This window comes from Pongo abelii, chromosome 14 (genome assembly GCF_028885655.2).
Source record: "Pongo abelii isolate AG06213 chromosome 14, NHGRI_mPonAbe1-v2.0_pri, whole genome shotgun sequence".
NCBI classification, from domain to species: Eukaryota; Metazoa; Chordata; class Mammalia; order Primates; family Hominidae; genus Pongo; species Pongo abelii.
In genome coordinates, this window is record NC_071999.2 from 107,398,011 (window position 1) to 107,420,449 (window position 22,439).

The 22,439-nt window shown below is 36.0% G+C and overlaps 1 protein-coding gene across 7 annotated transcripts in view; it reads right to left on the reverse strand.

The window, feature by feature from the left end:
- Positions 1-22,439, reverse strand: part of NALCN (sodium leak channel, non-selective) — a 365,066-nt gene that overhangs the window by 138,592 nt on the left and 204,035 nt on the right. For all 7 annotated transcript variants that reach the window (XM_024231054.3, XM_024231061.3, XM_054529197.2 and 4 more), the window contains exon 14: positions 5,286-5,423. In XM_024231054.3, coding sequence (XP_024086822.1) covers positions 5,286-5,423 — 138 coding nt within the window. The remainder of the gene's footprint in view (positions 1-5,285; positions 5,424-22,439) is intronic.

A 22,439-nucleotide genomic window follows, 5' to 3' on the forward strand; every position in this document is an offset into this window, starting at 1 on the left:
GTTTGGACAGTTTACCTTTTTTGTGTTAGACTTCATAATTAGATAAATCAAATAAATATTCTAAAGCTTGTAGTTTCTCATATAAATCTGAGAAAAATTGATTTGAGTTTTATTAAAACAGTATATTTCATCTAGCTTACGCTATATCTAACTAGTAAGTAGAGATGAGCTAAAGACTTAAAGATGAAAAGCAAAAATTATAAACAATTATAAGAAGATAAAGGAGAATATTTGTATTACCTCAGGTGGGAAAGAATTCCTTAAGCATGAGTTCAAAATAAATACAGACCATCAGTGAAAAACTGATAGTTTTGACCTAATTTGATCATTCCATAATGTATACATGTATCAAAATATCACGTTGTACCCCATAAATACAGTAGGCCCCCCCCTTATCCACTGTCTCACTTTCTGTAGTTTCAGTTACCTGTGGTCAGCCACAGCCTGAAAATATTAAGACATTTTGAAAAGGAGAGATGGAGACAGAGAGAGAACGTGTATTCACATAACTTTTATTACAGTATATTGTCATAACTGTTCTATTTTGTTATTATTGTTAATTTCTTACTATGCCTCATTTATAAATTAAACTTTATCAAAGTTATGTATGTATAAGAAAAAACATAGTATATATAGGGTTCTGTACTATCCATGGTTGCAGGTATCTACTGGGAATCTTGGAATGTTTCCCTCGGGGACAAAGGAGGACTACTATATATACAATTATTATTTGTTAACTAGAAATGAAATAAAAATATATAGAATGTAAAAAGACATCACAGACAAACTGGAAGACAAAATACTGCCTAAGAGAGGATATTTGCAACACATGTAATAGTCAAGAGATTAATATCCAATAAATATCCAATAAATGAGTTAAGATAAATTAGTTTTTAGGAAAATAGGTAAAGCAAACTATTGAGTCACAAAAAAGATGGTCAATAAACATAGTAAGAGGTGCTCCCTTATTAATAATTATGGAAATGCAAAAGTGCAAGCCCAATTGATACCAGTGTTCATTCATAAGATTGCCAAAACCTCACATGTCAAACAATGTGACGTCTAAGTGAGAGTGTAAGAACACAGGAATTCTCAACTATTGTACTCGGGAGGGTAAATTAGCACAATTTATCTATAAAGCAGGAGTCCACAGTGTTTTCTTAAAGGTCCAGACAGTAAACATTGACAGTAAACATTTAGACGTTGAGGGTCATGAGGCAATACTGAGGATATTATGTGGGTACTTGTATAACCATTAATTTATAGAAACCATTTTTAGCTCACAGGTTATATAATACAGGTGGCGGGCTGGATTTGGTATCTGGGCTTGCAGGCCCCTGGTATAGAGCAATTTGGGCAGAACCTAAGATCTAAGCATTCTACTTTTGGACATATATCCTAGAGAAATTCACATAAGTGTGTACAATACATAAATGTGTTGCAGCATTATAAATGTACAACCTTGGAAAACAGCCTAAATAGCCATCAGAAAGAGAACTGATAAACAAATACGGCATATTCACAGTCTGCAGAGTACCATACGGCTCTCTGTAACAATGACCAAATGAGCTTCATGTGGAGTAAGATAAAAAGATCTCAGAAAAAAATAGCCAATGAAAAATTTAACTGCAGAATATATGTTGAGTTTGATACCATTGATTCTAAAAATTGCTGCTACAAATAATTGATAAGGAGGGAAACACATGACCATGTATAACTTGGCCCCAGCATGGACTTACAGGGAGAGAAGTAGGTTTTACCAGACCACTCCCCCAGGGATGGCCATCAGTTGACTGGAGCAGTGCTTTGCAAACTAAGAAAACTTAATATTAATCTTCAGAATTTTGGGCATAAAATGTATTTAGATAGTAACCTTAAGTTTAAAATACTGTGTGTATACATATATATACACACACATATATATACATATATACACACACATATATACATATATACACACATATATACATATATACACACATATATACATATATACATACACACATATACACATATACACACACATATTTGTGTGTGTGTGTGTGTGTGTGTGTGTGTATATATATATATTTTTTGAGACAGAGTTTCACTGTTGTTGCCCAGGCTGGGGTGCAATAGCACGATCTCAGCTCATTGCAACCCCCACCTCCCAGATTCAAGTGATTCTCCTGCCTCAGTATCCTGAGTAGCTGGGCTTACAGGTGCCCATCACTATGCCTGGCTAATGTTTTGTATTTTTAGTAGAGATAGGGTTTCACCATGTTGGCCAGGCTGATCTTTAACTCCTGACCTCAGGTGATCCACCTGCCTCAGCCGCCCAAAGTGCTGGGATTACAGGTGTGAGCCACCGTGCTGGCCCTAAATACTATATTTGTAATGGATGCATATATGTGTGGGAAACCTCTGCATTTCATTGATTTTAAGATGCACATTGACTTTCACCTTTTAAAAACTCTGAAGTAGGGATGCACCTTATCCTCTATGTGCATAGTTTAATTGTTTTTCTATTTATTACACAAACTGAGTCTTCTTATGAATGACAGAATGTTAAATTTAGTGAAATATGTTTAAAAATTGGAAAATGAACTTATATTAAAATTATCATAGTCATTGCCTGGGAGAAGAGGTATAGGAAAGGAGAGAAAGAAGAAGAGTGGAAATTAATTCAGGAAGGGGCATAAATGATACCCTACTAAATGATACTTGCATAAATTAAAAATATCTGAATATAAACTTAACATTTATTAATATATGGCTTTAAATGCACAAACCGTCTTATCTACACTTAAAGGGGCTCACTGTTGGTGCTCTAAAACATCCTCAGAAACACAGGGTTAACTTGCAGATACGTGACAACCTTGGAAACTAGGTGTATTGTGAATTATTATCCTCACTTTCCGATACAAACAACAGAGAGATCAGGCAAGTTACATGATTCTTCAGAAATCAGATATCGAGTGACCAGCAGAGCTAGAACCTGAATCTGGATTTTTGCACTCCAATTTCATAGTCTTGTACGACACCACATTTACCAAACTGTTCTTGTTAACATGTAGACTTCTGAATTCTCAATTGCCTTACAGACTTTTAAAAAGTGTGAATAAAAGAACAACTCATTTCAATGTTCAGTTTTAACTTATAACTGTTGTTTGAAAATTGCAATAAAAAAGTTAGAACAGATGTTTTGGGTAGATACTTAAATCAGTAAACGGAAAGAGTAGAATTAGAGATTGGTTTTCATCTTGTGCTCTGTGGATTCCTAAAGCCTCAGGTGAACCCCAGGAGTCCTTGGATGAACTTTAAGTGTTTTATAACCAATGCCATATTTTAGCCCATAAAGAAGATTTAGATTGCCCAAGAAGGCTATATACCAGTTTTAATATTTTATTTTATTATATTAGTGACCCCAGTAGAATTTTCACTTGAAAAAATATTACTTTACTAAATAATTTAATAGGCTAGTTTTTTCTTCCAGCTTTCATTTTTTTGTGTCTCTGATTTAAGAATCAAACGTATATCTGAGTGTGAAACATTTTCAGTGAGGAAAGTAAACCATTTTCTTGCTTTATTAAGAAAACGATTAGGTTGATTACTATAAAATAATTAGATTGATATTTCCTGACATAGATGATCTCAATGAAATCTATCCTGCATTTAACCCACAATCAACAGTCTGAGCAATTCTATAGTTTTAGAGTAACTTAAACACATGGTGCTTAATAAACTTAGTTGAATGCATAAATGATGTGTAAATGAATGGATGAATGAATAAATGGCACAGGCTTAAAGGTTCCGGAAGGGAAGATGCAAAGACCCCAGGGCTAAGTGTTGTGCAAACACCAGCACAGCCAGATTCAGCTTTGCAAGCCAGGCTTCCATTCCTACTGCACAATGTTCCTATCTTTTGTGAATGTTTTAAAAGTCAACTCCATGAATAAAAAGGCCAAAACTATGTCTATGTAGTTCTACTGTTTGAGCCCATGACTTCACACCACGTAACAATGAATTCTCATTAACTTTTCAGTGGACATGTCTTAGTTTTGAAAGCCTCTGTCTGTCTATAGCAAACACAACTTCTAAATTATATCTAGTTTATCAAGGACTTATTTCATTCATAGATATTTAGAATTAAAACTGACCTTAGAGATTATATGTAATTTGTGTGATGTGAGTGATTCTTTGGCAGAAGTTTGATTTGACAAAGACATTTTTTCAGACAACTTTAAACTTCATTATCCAGGGAAGCAATAATAAGTAGCTGCATGACTAAGGACCAAATCTAGATCAGACAGACCTGGGAACACCCTGGTCATATTTACATTCCATGTGACATCAGATAAATTACTAAACTCCTCTGAGTCTCAGTTTTATCATCTGTTAACTGGGAATACTATCTAATCGCGTGTTCCAAAGATTAGCAATAATATTGTAAGATATTTTGTTAACTGTAAGACACACTGCCAAAAACAATAGTAGCAGTTGTTTTTATTTCTTGTGTTCCTGATAAAGGGAAACATTTGAGTCCTCAACTTGGAACTTCTAACGTAATGTTAGAACTTAGGTTTGCTTCTTAAATATGAACAAATTTATTACATAGAGATGAGCATCTGGTATTACATTCCTTAGTAAGTCATAGGCTGCATTTCATATCATTTTTTCTTTGTTTTTAATGGAAGTATATTGAAGAGAAAAATTTGCTTGTGTGACAGAAGTCGGTTCTTACTGGACTTTGGTATTCAGTTTTATTGTACTTTTACAATATTTGCAGCGATGTGTTTTATTTTTTTCCATGTGTTTTTTTTTTCCAGTCACACATAGCACAAAAACACTGTGCTGATTTCTAATTAACTGACTGCACCCTGAGGTCTACAGCTTCTGTCTTCAGTTTAATTACAGCTGTGAAGAGGATGCAGTGAAATTGAAGACAGTGTCTCTACATGAGAAAAAAAATAATAATGGAGTTCCGGTTTGATCCTGAGATCATCTAGGTGTGAATGCTTGGGGATACTTAAATTGGTGTGTAAATGTGAGATTTTCATTTTCTTCTGTCTTGTTTTCCCTCTTGCAAACACTGGTACCTGATGGAGAAAATATCTAACTTAACAAATCAAGCAGTTCTTTGATGTGTAGAAACTTAGAATGGAAGGAGGGATCTCATCCAACCAGACTAGTCTGCATTAGTCCTTTGGCTCCCATTTTGAAATTGACAATAGGCCAAATATCTGTTGATGCTCATCCCATTATAAATTCCAAGATATAATTGAAAAAAAAAATGCTGAACTCACCAGAGTGGCAAAAAGATGATAGAGAATGAAATAGATGGCAACCACAGGTGCCCACATATGTCCCACGGCATTTAGAGTTTGGTCCATTACGTCCACCCATCCTTCCTGGGTGAGGATCTGGAACATGGACATAAATGCCTAAGAGGAAAAGAACAAAGGCATTACACACTAGCTTTAGGCTTGCATACAACTTCAAATTAGCATGTGATGTTTGAAGACTTTGATCTCAATATTATTGATTTTTATCTGATCAGGGCAAGAACAGTCTTGATTCAACACATAGGAAAGATATGAGAATAAAGATCTTAAAAATGTGATATTTAATTATTTGATGTGGAACAAGAAAATAATTACCCTGAATTAAAATTAGTTTTGTTGGCAGTAAATGCTGTTGAGCAAATTAGAAACAAATTCAAGATCTTTGGTTTTTGCCATTAATTTTTTTCCTTTCAGCAAGCTATCTAACATTTTCAACAGATTACTTTTTCTTTGTTCCTGCTGCTAAGAGAAACCTATTTTTATAGTGAATTACATTTGTCTAAGGCATATAAAAGAACAATAACCTTAATTTTATTTTTATAGTACCCATCTATCATATTATTTTAGCTATCATATTAAAAACATGGGACTCTTTAAAAAAGAAATATTTCTAAGTGATATTGCCACACTGAACAGCTTGAAGACAAACACATTTTTCATGATTTAAAAAAAGTTTCAAGGCACAGGGTCAAGATCATGGAAGAAGCCAAGACAAAAAAACAAAAACAAAAAAAAATAAAGAAATAAAAAATAGAGCATTCCAACAAAGGCCAGCCAAGCTAAAAGTCTCATACACTTTCTGCCAAGATCTTTGGCTAGTTTCATTCTTACATATTTTTTTAATTAAATATATGTGTATCTGTGAGTCTCCAACTCATATATCCTATACACATTAGTAGTCAATAAATACTTTTTAACGAGACTATGATGATATCTGGAGCAAGTTGCCCCACTGGAGTCTAGTGACTCTTTAAAAACATCTTTATAGACTTCAGTACAATAAAGACATAAATTGAATTCTCAGATATTGAGATTCAAATAAATAAAGTCCAGGATAATGCAAAGATGGACTGAGACCAAGACAGAAACCCGGTTACACTGGGGGACCTAAAGACAGAGCTAATCTGGTAAAGATGATCTAATCTGATTCCTTCTTTCTTTTTTTTTTTTTTTGAAGATAAGGAAAATGAGGCTCAAAGATGTTAAGTGATTATCCCAAAGTCACGCTATTAATTTCTGGCACTAATAGAAGTAGCACCCAGGCATTAGGACTCCAAAGTAAGTACTTTCCCAAATATTGCATCCTGGATTCAGTGAAGTCTACCCAGGATCTATCAGGCCTAATTACACAGTAATCTAAGTATAATTTTCACACTTGATCTTAGCCAAAAGGCTGAGAAGCGACCTAACTGTAATTTCCTTCAGTAAGGATAACAAACTTTCTTAGAAGTACACTGTTTAAGGCCCAGAACACAGTGGACCTATTTGAAAAAGGAGCAATTAATTGTTAAATGAACCATGAACTAGAAGATAAGTTCTTCCACTTATCCTTTGTCCATGTGCAAAGTAATTATTTTTACCTTGAGTTGATTTTTCTATAATCTCATTACCTTATGAAGTGTTTTGTTCATGAAAATATGAAGCATGTTGTTATTGATACCTGACCTCAGCATCACCAAGGGCAATATACTATTTTTCTTGCCATGGTGCCCAAGAGACGGCCACTCTCTGCAAAAATTATTCCTTCTATAATTGCTTTTGAGAATTTTTCAAAACATCACTTATCCTTATAAGTATTTCAGAACTCATCATTGAAGGCAATTATTTTTTCCCGTATTTTTTTCTCTTGAATATTTATTGTATCCAAAGGTGAGGAACACAAATTCCAAAGATGATTCACACAAAAATATCAGATTGCTGTATTTTCTTCAATGAAGCTATCAGTGTGAAAACATGTACATATCCTAGAGATTCAACAGCAATAGGTGAAGAGTCAAAATGCCTGCCAGTATAAAAGAAATTTCACTGGACATGGCTTTCTTTCCCCAAAAGTAGCAGGACAGCTCATGATTAAGCCTGACAGATTTATTTTGGTATCTGGAGACTAAAAATGTAGGTGCACCTTTCAGCTGTCTTGGGCATGAACCAGCTGATGTTTTTTCATCTGCTACATTACATTTGATCAACACAGCTATTATGTGTTCAGTAGATGCTTGGGAACATGGAGTTATGGGATTGTAATCTGTTGTTGTGAGATAAGCGATGTAGGCAAGAACACTGGGGTTATCCTCTTTTCATTTCAGAGTCTCAGGAGAAAAAAAAATCTAATTTCCACACAGCTCAACCACCTGAAAGCTCATATTGTGAGATGCACTAAATTATATTTGTGAACAAAGCTTTCTGTGACAACGGGATCTGTGTGTTTATAGCTGCTGAAATGAATAAACCAATGAAAGGTAGTGCCAACAAATACTTCTATTAGAGGCTGAAAATTAACTTGTGTCCTGCTTGAAGGGTGCCTTATCAGTTTTGTTGAGATTTTTATCCAGAAATTTAAATTCAAATGATAGTGTGCTTGAGATAGTGACTCAAGTGCACTTACTGACTTACATTTGTCCGTAGGGCCTGCTCTTTATTTATTCAAACAAGGATTATTAGTGGTTACTAAAGGTTTGATGCATTGGGGATTGGTGGAGTAAGACATAGTTTCTTCCCTTAAGAATTGTATAATCAAGAGGGGAAGAAAAAGATGAACAGGATCAATTCTCAAAAAGGAAGAATATTGGCTGGGCATGGTGGCTCACGCCTGTAATCCCACCACTTTGGGAGGCCAAGGCAGGCAGATCACTTGAGGTCAGCAGTTCGAGACCAGCCTGGCCAACATGGTGAAACCCTGTCTCTACTAAAAATACAAAAATTAGCCAGGGGTGGTGATGGTCACCTGTAATCCCAGCTACTCGGGAGGCTGAGGCAGAAGAATTGGGAGGCGGAGGTTTCAGTGAGCTGAGATTGTGCCACTGTACTCCAGCCTGGACAACAGAGCAAGATCCTGTCTGAAAAGAAAAAAGAAAATAAAAAGAAAGGGAAGAATAGTAACTTTGGTGTGTAAGCAAAATACGGTAAAACTACTGAGGGGCAACAGAGAAGAGCCAATTTAGTCCTCTTGGGTGAATCAAGAACAGTTTTGGGAAAATGAAGCAACTGACCTCAGTAATGCACAGGAGTAGAGTTTCAGTGGAAAGAAGGCAGAGAGGAAGTTGTTTCTCTGAACTACCTATTCGCGTGTTATTCCATTTTTCTGCCCTGCTGACCATTTTATTTTCTTTATTGGCTTCTACCAACTCTTTACAAATTAAGAAAAGCCATCTTTTATCTGCCATATATGTTCAATGCATTTTCCCCTATACATTTCTTATATTTTTGCAAAGATCAGTTTTAAATTTCAGTGTGGTCTAATTTGTCATTCCTTTTAAGTGTTTTTATTTTGCTTAAAAAGACTTCTCTCACTGCATGATTAGACAGAAATTTACCCGTGGTTTTATGCAGTAGTTTTACACTTTCTTTGCTTTATTATTTTAAACATGTTGAAACTGAATTGGCTGTTTAAATCAGTTTAAATCTGAAATTTATTTTGGTATAAGTAATGAGACAGGAATTTTTTGTTTTCACTTCTGATGGTGTTATGCCTATCCCTATTTAGGATTTCTTGATTTATCCACTTTAGACGTAGACTTCTGCTATGATATGTGAAGATTTCATTCAGGCACAACATCACTCCCCATTTCCCTTAACCACTCCCAAATTTGTATGTAAATCTCTATTTCTTTTTCCATCAAACTAGAAAGACTTGACCCCTTCCAGTGTGAGATGAAGGTATTACCATTGCCACCTGTCAGGTCACCTCTTCTCTCTGCTTTCATTTTCCATCTAGTGTCATGTATACATTTATATCCTCAAGTTTGACAATATTTACATTTTTTTCTATCATAATTGGGTCATTTGTGCTTTTCAGCAGGTTGATAATCAATATGTTGATAGTCAATGTTTCCTGTGAAAACATTGCTTACTCTTGGGCCAGGTAATGTTTTAAAATTATACTTCCCCCTTCAAGACTCTATTAGACAGTAAATGGTCAAGGTTAAATGGAACCTTTCTTACTTTCCATTAATTGCTTAGAATCTGGGCCACTTTAACTCATGTTATTTGAGCCATTTTTTTTAATACAATTTTTGGTTTGGTTTTGTTTTTGCTGAGATTTTCTGACTATTTCACACATGTCTCATTGGGAAAATAAATATATTCTTTCTTTCTTCTATCTCAAGTAGCTTCCAGATTCTCACACATTACACTTATCATTTAGAATAAACCCTTCTTACTATCCTACAGATGTTCTTCTTTAAACCGTCAATTGCTCAGAAACCATTTGATCTTACTCTCATAGATATTATTCTCAGGGTCCTCTCACTACCTGTTTTAATTTGAACTAATTTCTTTCTAGACTGGTTCCACAGTTGCCATAATTTCCACTTTTAACACTATTATCTAGATCTTTTATTCTTTCTAATACAGGGGCAGAGAATTATTCCAGATATCTCATCCCACCCATTAGCGTCCTTTTTCAATTTATCAACTAGGTTTTCTCCTCTGTGTTTTACTGTCTCAGTATGAAGAGAGGGGTACAGGGAGAGAAGTATTAGCTGAGGCTGTGTATGGGCAATTATGCTTAAAATATCAGGCTTCAGATATTTCTTCAATTCAGGTAGATTCAGGAAATCTTTATTGCAGCCAGAACTAATCAGTCCTAAGTGTTCACTTCCCCAAATTCACTGGCCTCTCTCCAGCCATCATTCCCACTCCACTGACTCCAGGTGAGGGAGAAGTCAATGTCCTCCTGTTGGTTTTGGTTCTCTGTATGGGCAAATAGGACAACTCTTGGGGCTTTCGACACTCCTCTTTATCCTGAGCCTCCTATACTCTTGAAGCTTGTTTTCGTCTCTTCATATTTTCATTATGCTACATTTTTGTAGCAGAATGGGAGACGATTCATTTTCAGAAGGTATAACATTTTGCCTTCACTCTCAAGCCTTCTCAGCTGAAAAAAATAAAAATGGTGAGATCTAGTGGATTATTTTGCCTCTGGAACAAGTGGCTTCTACACATTAGTGATTCTTATCACTTTCCAGGGCTCTGCATAGCCCTTTGGCCACAGACTTCACAGATTGGGGAATTTGAGTATATGGTTTAGTTGTTTTTCCAAGTTTATTTCTTCTTAACTTCTTGCAGAAGACAGTCTTAAGGGATGAGCCTAGAATATTCATGTTCTCTCTCATTCTCTTCTCCTCCGCGACCCTTTCCTCCTCCTCCTTCTCCTTCATCTTTCTCTTCTTTTCTTTCCTCCTAGCTGCTATTCAGAGAAAATGGCGTGAAATTGTAGCTCTTCCTTACTGTGGTTATGCTGGTATAATTTTCTCAGGTCATTTTATTCATTTCCTTAGGTTTTATTGGCAGAGGAGTTGGGTAATTTTGCTCTATTTTGCTATTTTACCCCTCAAGTCCAAACCTATACATGTAAGTATGAGTAAACAACTGTGTTTACAAGTGCTATTTTGTTTTCTGCTAGTAACATCATCACATATTAAACATCACTATACAGGTCAATCACTGTTAATGCTGCAGATGCCTCCCTGCTGATAACTGCACCAGGGATGAGCAGTTTACTAGAGAATGGTCCAGTTTGCTATGAGGTGATCTGGAACAAGCAACTCTACCCTGCCAGGGAAGAAATAAGTAAATCAAAAGCATCTCTACTGAATTTTAATGGAAAACTATGAAGAAAAATCAGATTGCCAACAGTAGGCTCTGGAAGTGAACAAATGAATGGAGATCAGCCATGCAGTTGAGTGGGGCAACAAAAGGGAAATTACAAAGTCAAAGTTGCCAGCACATTGATGTTCCCAGGAATCAGTCTCTGCATGAACAGAATTTAAGTGGAAAAGAAAACATATTGAATAAACAGACTGCAATGATTTTCACCTAATGGAGAAGAAAGATTTTGAAAACAATGAGCTGAGTTCAGTTCTTGTTTCTAATTAGAGTGTATCATCTTCCTTGGATATATGAGAACAGGGTGAGAGCCAGAGAGTAGAGGGTGAAAGCACAACAGGAATGTATGAGGAACCTTATGCAAAAATTAATTCAAGATGGATTAAAGACTTAAATGTCAGATCTAAAACCATAAAAACCCTAGAAGAAAACCTAGGCAATACCATTCAGGACATAGGCATGAGCAAGGACTTCATGTCTAAAACACCAAAAGCAATGGCAACAAAAGCCAAAATTGACAAATGGGATCTAATTAAACTAAAGAGCTTCTGCACAGCAAAAGAAACTACCATCAGAGTGAACAGGCAACAGGAGAAAATTTTTGCAATCTACTCATCTGACAAAGGGCTAATATCCAGAATCTACAATGAACTCAAACAAATTTTAAGAAAAAATCAAACAACCCCATCAACAAGTGGGCGAAGGATATGAACAGACACTTCTCAAAAGAAGACATTTATGCAGCCAACAGACACATGAAAAAATGCTCATCATCCTGGCTATCAAAGAAATGCAAATCAAAACCACAATGAGATACCATCTCGCATCAGTTAGAATGGTGATCATTAAAAAGTCAGGAAACAACAGGTGCTGGAGAGGATGTGGAGAAATAGGAACACTTTTACACTGTTGGTGGGACTGTAAACTAGTTCAACCATTGTGGAAGTCAGTGTGGCGATTCCTCAGGGATCTAGAACTAGAAATACCATTTGACCCAGCCATCCCATTACTGGGTATTTACCCAAAGGACTATAAATCATGCTGCTATAAAGACACATGCACACGTATGTTTATTGCAGCACTATTCATAATAGCAAAGACTTGGAACCAACCCAAATGTCCAACAATGATAGACTGGATTAAGAAAATGTGGCACATATACACCATGGAATACTATGCAGCCATAAAAATGATGAGTTCATGTCCTTTGCAGGGACATGGATGAAGCTGGAAACCATCATTCTCAGCAAACTATCGCAAGGACAAAATATCAAACACCGCATGTTCTCACTCATATGTGGGAATTGAACAATGAGAACACATGGACACAGGAAGGGGCCTGTTGTGGGGTGGGGGGAGGGGGGAGGGATAGCATTAGGAGACATACCTAATGTATATGACGAGTTAATGGGTGCAGCACACAAACATGGCACATTCATACATATGTAACAAACCTGCACGTTGTGCACATGTACCCTAGAACTTAAGGTATATAAATATATATATGTAGAGAAATGTCACAGGGATGCTCTGGGTGAAAACACAGAGAAAATCAGTGAACAAGCATCTTTGAGTCACCAAAGGGGCCAGAGCACTGCACTACAGAGCCACAAAATCCAATGCCAGCCCTTTGCATGCTCCTTTGCTGGTTTCTCCTCAATTTCCTAACATCTAAATGTTGCAGAGCTCCAGTACTTGACCTTAGATCTTTTCTTATATCTCAGTACTCACTACCTGCTTGATCTCATCCATTATAATGCCTTTACATCCCATGTATGTTCTGATGACTTCGACAGTTATATTTCCAGCCCCATCTCCAGAATCAACCCCACATTTTTACTTGGACAGATGTTAGATAACAGGAATCTCAAGTATTTGATGTCTGATATGAAACTCCTCATGCCTCACTTTCAAATCTGTTCTTTCTGCACCCCTTCCCAGCCAAGAAAATGGCAAATCTATTCTTCAACTTATTCAGGCCAATGACCCTGAAGACATCTTTGGTTCATCTCATTTCCTCACATCCTACATCCAATCTTTCAGGAAATCCTGCTAAATCCAACCTTAGTCCTTGCTTCCAGTTCTGCATTTGTCCCTGATCTTCCTTGATATTACTACTAAAACAGATAACAGTTTTCCCCTAAATGCCCTCACACTTTGGTGCTGTATTTTCTGATTATAAGTTGAGATTAAGAGCATTGGATAAAAATAAGACCACCAAAGAGGGAAGAAAGGAGGATAAGCAAAAGTCTCCATAGCTTCTCTTTTGTTCCTAGCACCCCTTAAACATCAACATAGGTGGGCTAGGCCACGTTGCCTACACCAGGCTTCCCACAGGGCCACTGAGGACATGCCATAGGGTCATGGCGGAGCCAGATAATCAATAGCAGAAGATCCTTTTCTCTCTCAAGCCCCAAGGACCCATTTCTGACCCTAAATATCTCTAATAGACTTCCTTAGAGTTAGGTGAAGGCAAAGCAAGAGTATTTTCCTATGCTGAAATAAACGGGCTGAAAGATCATGCAAAGGAGTTTTAAGCCCTTAAAAAATATCATGGATGACCTTTGAAATTTGATGACTCAATGCATATTTTGGCATTTTAGTATGTGTGGATATCAATTTAAGTTCAAATATAGTCAAATATTAAGAAAAAGTAGAATGGTTAAACATCTTGGGTTCTGGTCAAAATAGAGTAAGTAGAATATATAGTACCATCTCTTAGCTATATCTATATGCCAATATAGATATAGCTATATGCTATATCCCAAGCACATAGGTATGCTTTTGTGTGCATATAAATGCTTGAAAGTGTATACAATAAACCTGTAACTCTCAGGACTGGAATGGAAAGGACTAAGGAACTAGGGAAGGGGTCTATACTATTTTTTTTTTTTTTTACTTTTAAAAGAAATAGGTTTTTGAGATACAATTGCATACCATAAAGTTCACCTTTTAAAGTGTACAATTAAGTGGGTTTTAGTTTATTCACATGGTTGTGCAACCATTACCACTATATAATTTAACACTCTCTTTATCCCCAAAAGAAGCTACATACTTGTTAGCAGTCATTCCCCATGCCTCCCTCCCTCAGCCTTTGGAAATCAGAGACGTCGACTTTCTGTCTCTATGACTTTTTGTACTCTGGAAATTTTCCATAAATGGAATCATGCCATATGTGGCCGGGGTAATCCATGTTGTAGTATGCATCGGAACTTCATTCCCTTTTGTTGCCAAATAATATTTTATTAATGGATATACCACATTTTACCTATTTATCAGTTGATATTTGGGTTGTTTCCACCTTTTGGCTATTATGAATAATGCCGTTATGAACATTTATATACAAGTTTTTGTGTAAACATATGTTTTGATAAATTACTTCTGACTTTCTTTTACTGTTTGTACTAAAATACACGTAAAATGTACATTTTTTCATTTAAAAATATATACACTAAAAAATGTTAAAATGTGGGGAATACAACTCATATCATCCACATATAACTTTGATTTTACAATATAACTTGTATCTACTTTTTAAATCCTTAACTGGTTTCAAGAACTCTTTCTCTACAAAAAAAGTTGCTTTCAAAATAAAATCCACTGGACGATTTATATAGTAGCTCAACCTTTTTATTGAGAGAGTCCCTGTTATGTCTTACTATAAGACAGCCCTAAAATAGAAGACTTGCCTTGATGGTATTCATTGAGTGCAAAAGTGACTTCTCTTCTGTTTTTCATTGCCTTAATGATTCATCTACTCAGTTTCCTTGTTTCTATTTTTCCCAAACAGCAATAATTAGTAGAATAGTTTTATCTTCAGAAAAACCCACTGACCTCATAATCTGTTAATATTTTGTTTTATAATTCCTTTGCTTTTATTTAAAACTTATTCAGCTATTCAAAGCTTCAGCAATATTTAGGATAATATTGATATACAGTAAGTGTTTGACGTACCTAATGTTGGGGTTACATTTCTAAAAAGCATACTGGTTGGCAAAGTCATAACTGACGGGATGAAGATCTTGTGGAGAATTAGGGGTTAAGGAAAACCAATGAAGATGACATGAAATGTATTTAAAATCCCATGGTAAATAAAAGCTCCAGAAGCCACAACTTACTGTGGCTAAACTAAATTGTACCTAAATACACATACTGTGGATTTGGAATTTGGAGTATAAATACAGTACTGTTTGTTAAAGCCATTGACCATAGCTACTTCTTTATTTCAGATCCCTCCAATTCAATCACACTCTTCCCAGTTCTTCAAATTCCATCTCTCTGTCTTTTTTTGTGAAACCCTCAGGAAAAATATCAATTCCTAGGTGAATCTGATACTCCATGGCTGCCTGTAGTCATCCAGCTGCCCTGTGGAGAGAGCTATATCCCAGGGAAATGGGTTCCCTCCTCACACAGCCTCCAAAGGGACTTCGACACTGCCAGCAAAGCTCCTGCTCCCATTAGTACATGCCTATCGGCCAGGAGCTTTTCAAAGCTGCTCCCCCTGGTGTAACTTCAGCCACCTCCATCACTGCTCTCACTCTAAAGAGATCACCTTTCTAGAAGGAATGGCTGAGGGACCGCATTTAAGATATTGAATCGCTGAGTATGCAGACCAGGATGCTCTGTAAGCCAGCAGATCAGTGAGGCCAAGAACCAAGTACTCAGCCTCTGCTTTCACAGGGTCTGAGTCTAAGTCACCGACTTACTTAATGGCTTTGGGAAAAACACGCAGCCGTCCTGAGACCAGCCTTCCTCAAATATGCAATCCCACTGTCACTCGAAGACTGTTTTGAAAATCAAAATAACATATATGTGAATACTTTAAAAATAATAAAGCATTATATAAAGAATAGTTTAAATAATAATTTTGAAATCTGCCTTAAAAATATTTTCCCAAGGAAAAGCAACTTCTATCACAGTGGTTAAATTCCAGAATTCCTATGTTTTCTTTTTTTTTGAGACAGAGTTTTGCTCTTGTCACCCAGGCTGGAGTGCAATGGCACGATCTTGGCTCACTGCAACCTCCACCTTCCAGGTTCAAACGATTCTCCTGCCTCAGTCTCCTGAGTAGCTGGGATTACAGGTGCCTACCACCACACCTGGCTGATTTTTGTATTTTTTAGTAGAGACGGGGTTTCACCACGTTGGCCAGGCTGGTCTTGAACTCCTGACCTCAGGTGATCCACCCGCCTCAGCTTCCCAAAGTGCTGGGATTACAGGCGTGGGCCACTGTGCCCGGCCCAGAATTCCTGTGTATTCTTTATGACTTAAAATGTTTTGTCATATATGATGTGATTCCATTTTTATAAAGTTCAAAAATTATAAAGGATAAACTATTTTTTTAAGGAATTTCTTTTAGATACATAATTTTGAAAGTTTGACAGTGTTTTCAAAGACATTATTTCCTTTCATCTTTGAAGTACACAATACATATCTTCCAGCTATGAAGGTCTACTATTCTATAATCTATTAACTTATAATGACAGTCAATTGGAAAATTTTGTTTTTTTTACAATATACTTTCCAGTCTATTTTTCCAAGCCAGATCTTACCTATAAAAGTTAAAGAGGCTACAGTGACTTGTTACTAATAGATGCTATGAATTGCCTTTTGGTGCTGTCAACTCATCAGGGTCTTCTACTGAATCAACAGTAAAAATTGCAGAGTTGGCAAATTGACTGAAAATAAGGAGGCAGGTAAATTAAGTGCTTTGCTCTATGTCGTAAGTCATCACATGACTGGATGTTAAAACACAATGAAACACTAACTGAATTTTGGTGTAGGGTCCTAGTCTGGGGAGTTTAATTATGAGTGACTTTTAAATGATAAAGATTTTGTAGCTATTTTTATATATATCTCTCTATGTATGAACTCTTTTGAAATTAGAGATCTGTTGAAGTCAATTACCTTTATGTTAACAGAACTTAGGCATTTAAAATATCAATATATCTGTAAAATAATTCCTTATTCCTTGTGATTTAGGAGGAAATAAAGTTGAAACTGGTGGTTTCAGTTAATTCTGTGACTGCCTTTTATGTTGGCAAGAAAGACCAAGTAGTTCTTTTTTCAAAATGAACCCACATTATTTATTTTGCTTTCACAATTCCCAAAATATGCTTGTTGCCAAGCATTCCACTTAAATGAATAAAGAGAGAGGAGAAAAAAACTGTTTATCGTTAAAATTTTAGATGACTAAGGAAAAGTCTTCTGAATCTAGACTAATGTAATTGGCCTTAAATGTCAAAATGAGCTTGAACATAATTAGAAGCAAAGCAGACATCAGAACATTATGCCCATTCCAGCAGCAGATTACTTTAAGTGGAGTCTACACTTAAATATAATTTCAAGAGTAAAAGAAAAAAAATAACAAAAGCACATTGGCAAAAACCAGCGAATCTTTTTGCTAGTTATGAAAATATATGTAGATATGTCCAATTGTCTCTTTCCTTGGCTATGCTTGGGTTAACTTTTATGTATTATACCATAAATGACAACTGGACAAGGTCATGAATTTGTACTAGGATTTCACTGCAGCTAAGATGAAATGATATGAGAACAGGCACTGAACCAGGACTAGCATTTGTATGGTGCTTTGCAGTTCCCACAGTAGTTAATTGTCCATTATTTAATATAATCTTAGCAATGACCCTGTGAAGTGATTACTGTAGATATAATGGCCCCTACTGCAGATGGAGAGCTGAAGTACACAGGGTTTAAATCATGAACTCCAGCTTACAGGTAGCAAATGGTGTTGCTCAGTATCCAGGCTGAGATCTCTTGACTTTGATTCCTGCTGTGCTCTTGCTTGTTACAGGTAAAAGACATTTAAGATCTAATAATTGCTGATCCCTTTCCATTATTAAAATTAATAAAACAAAGAACATACATGCATATTCTCAGCAATATCTAAAAATTTTAATCCTCTTTTTTCCAGCACACCTATCTTGTACTCCATATAATGCTTGGCTGATTAACGAAAAATAGATATCCTCAGTATTTTTTACTCTTTGCTAAAATAAGCTCTACTGATTAACATTTTTACATATGAACACATAACCTTATTTTTATGAAAATACAAAATTACAAAATATATTTTAATAATAAAAATATTTCAGTAATTTGAGACTTAAAGTTCCTGTATTAGAAATATTTATTTTAAGGAAAAATATCAAGATCAATTGAATGAACTTATATTTTACCCCTGACAATCTTTCTTGCAAAGCATGGTATTTTTAGTTGAAAGGTATACTTCCCACCGATTATGTTAAAATAATTTTGAACTGCAACCATCTAGCTGACAACAAACAGCTGTGAAAATGAGACCTGGAGATTTATGCAAATAGGGGACTTTTGAATTAATGCTCTTCATAGAACAGATTGTCAAGTTTCTTGGAGTACTTATGACCTATTTCTTAATATGAGATTTTGCTAATGTCAGCCATATTAAATTTTTGTAAGTTAAATGCATTTCATTGTCAAATATGTGCTATAAAATTGTACATGAAATTGTCATTTTCATTTCAGTGCAATGATAATTTACTAATATATACAAAACAGTGCTTCGAAAAACACAGATGTATGCCCCATTGTTAAATGGAGGATTAATTAAAAATATTTCCATAACTAAAACAGCACAAAATCTACATAGGAAATTTCACTATGTTCTCGCAATACTATGCTCAAGAATAATATTTTTATATTTAGCTTTAAATAGAAAGCAGCTTTGGTCAGAGAAATGCTTATGTTTTGCATATTAAAATAAACCACACTTCAGACATGGAGTTTGCCTGGCTATTGTTCTTCTCTTTACAAATGTCGAAATATGACTACTATTTTCTCTGCTCATTTCCTCATGCCCAATACTTAATTTTCAAAAGTTTGAAATCTTAGATTTTGTAAAATCTCACCCAATTCCTGCCTTCCTTCCTCCCTGTATCTTTCTCTTATCATGTGAAAAACTAACCTGTGTAATCAACTTTGATTTCTCATTTCTCTTCACTAAGCTCACAAATAAAGAGCTTTATCAAAAATGATGTGGTCTTTTGCAGATATAAATTTCAAAGCCACACTTCTAATAGTGCTTATTTAGTACTTTGATACCTTAAAAATAAACTTGATAGCTGTTTATGAATAAACACTTAATTGAAATTATTTTACTTTAATAAAACATTTTACAAGTCAAAAACCTAAATTAGTTTTATTGTAAATATAACTAGCACGTCCGTGTGTGTGTATTTTCTTTCTTTTAGAACTTTACCTGTTCATGTACTTGCCATTTAAAAAATAGTTTTTTTCTCACTGATGTTTAACTATAAATTAAGGTTTTATATCTATTTGTTTATCAGTCCACCTGTTTCCATTTTTGAAGATTTTCATAGTAAAAAATCTCAAAATACCAAAATATATGAAGCACAAAATAATTCAAACAACAGGTTTTATATATATATATATACACACATATATATACATATAACAAAAAATGTATATATTTTGTTTTGTAATTCAAACATTCTATCAGTTTGTTTCTAGGCATACAAATGTACTTGAATCAAAATTGAATTCAGCTGCAAATATAGTTTTGTAAAATTTTAAAAAATATTTTATCATCACCATTTCTCTCACTCATGACTTACATCATTAGTCTATAAAAATATAGTTTTGTTAATTGTATGATAAACCACTATATATCAAAATTTACTTAGTCATTCTACTATGGTTGGACAGAAAAACTGTTTCAAAATTTTCAAAACAGTAAATAATGCAAGAAAAAACATTTTTTGAAGATCAATCTTTGTATGCATCTCAGGTTACTTTCTTAGGAGAGATTTTTATAAATGCAATTACAAGATCAAAGGATAAGATGCTTTTTAGTGTCATTTTATATAATAAAAAACCAATTCTCAGAAAAGTTACACAAATTTTCACCGCCACAAGCAATATATCACAGTATCTGTGCTTCCTTGCCAGCAGTGTGCATTGTTGATAACAAAAACCAAATATAGCAAATAAATCTTGTCCATTTGACATTTTCTTACTGAAATGGTAAGTTAAGGTTGTATTTCACATTTTCTTTTGTTTAGAAAATATTTTTGGTGGTTATTTTTGACTTGTTTAAAAATTCAAATTCATTCTTCTTTGTAATTGATTTTATTCTTTTAGGCTTAGGTGGTCTTTGCCTATCCAAGATTAAGATTTTATTTTCTTTTTGTTCTCTACATTTTCATTCTTTAAATATCCTTGCTCTAATTCATCAAGAAAATGTTTTGATACATAGTATTGAGACATGAAGCTGGCTGGGCTTCTGGGTTGAGTGGGGACTTGGAGAACTTTTCTGTCTAGCCAAAGGATTGTAAATGCACCAATCAGCACTCTGTGTCTAGCTAAAGGTTTGTAAACACACCAATCAGCACTCTGTAAAATGGACCAATCAGTGCTTTGTAAAATGGACCAATCAGCAGGATGTGGGTGGGGCCAGATAAGGGAATAAAAGCAGACCACCCAAGCCAGCAGGCAACCTGCTTGGGTCCCCTTCCAGGCTGTGGAAGCTTTGTTCTTTCGTTCTTCGCAATAAATCTTGCTGATGCTCACTCTTTGGGTCCGCACTGCCTTTATGAGCTGTAACACTCACCATGAAGGTCTGCAGCTTCACTCCTGAAGCCAGCAAGACCACAAACCCACCAGGAGGGACAAAGAACTCCCGACGGGAAGAACGAACAACTTCAGATGTGCCACCTTCATGAACTGTAACACTCACCACAAAGGTCTGCAGCTTCACTCCTGAGGCCAGCAAGACCACGAACCCACCAGGAGGGACAAAGAACTCCCGACGGGAGGAACGAACAACTCCAGATGCGCCACCTTTATGAACTGTAACACTCACCACGAAGGTCTCCAGCTTCACTCCTGAAGCCAGCAAGACCACAAACCCACCAGGAGGGACAAAGAACTCCCGACGGGAAGAACGAACAACTTCAGATGTGCCACCTTCATGAACTGTAACACTCACCACAAAGGTCTGCAGCTTCACTCCTGAGGCCAGCGAGACCACGAACCCACCAGGAGGGACAAAGAACTCCCGACGGGAGGAACGAACAACTTCAGATGTGCCACCTTCATGAACTGTAACACTCACCACAAAGGTGTGCAGCTTCACTCCTGAGGCCAGCGAGACCACGGACCCACCAGAAGGAAGAAACTCCGGACACATCCAAATATCAGAAGGAGCAAACTCCAGACACACCATCTTTAAGAACTGTAACACTCACCGCAAGGGTCTGCGGCTTCATTCTTGAAGTCAGCGAGACCAAGAACCCAACAATTCTGGACACAGTATGAGAGGGCTTTAGTATTCCCAACTTAACTTGTTTAATGAGTCTTTTAATCATTCATTGTGATACTTTGTTACATGTTGTTTGAGTGAATATATGGTGATATGGTTTGCATGTGTGTCCTTTCCAAATCCCATGTTGAAATGTGATCCCCAGTGTTGGAGGTGGGGCCTGGTGGGAGGTGTTTATGTCATGGGGCAGCTGTCTCACAAATGGCTTGGTGCTGTCTATGATAACGAGTGAGCTCTCGCTCTAAGCTCTAAATTCACAGGAGATCTGGTTGTTTGAAAGAGTTGGCACCTCCTCTCTCTTTCGTTTCTGTTCTCGCCATGTGAAACCGCTTGCTCCCCTTTCACCTTCTGCCATGACTGGAAGCTTGCTGAGGCCTCACAAGGAGCAGATGCTGGTGCTACACTTCCTGTACAGCCTGTAGAATGGTGAGCCAATTAAACCTCTTTGCTTTAGAAATTGCTCAGTCTCAGGTATTTCTTTATAGCAATGCAAGAATGGGCTAATACATGCGTGTTTGCCCATTCATCTGTCTGTGAACCCTAAGTCATACTCTTCTAGTTATTGTAGCCTTATATGTTTTCTTGTTGGTTCTCATAAATTTCTGGTGCTGTTCCTCACTGCTTCTTTTTTATAACGTCCATAATTTTCCTTAATGAAGTCGTTTTGAGAATTATATTAGATATATGTGGATATCTATGTGTGTGTGCACCTCTCTCTGTGTATATCCATCCATCTCTCCATTTTTCTGCAAGGCTCTTGTTGTAAAATCTCACACATAAAAAGCAATCACATATAGTAACCATTACGATTAATAACATCCAGAAAAATGTCTTTCTGGACTTGATCAGGAATAATTATGCTACTCTAGGAACTAGTTGGTACCTCATAATCATTGTAGAACTTATATAAACATGTTTGTCTATCAAAGTGTATATTTGCTAGAAAAATTAGT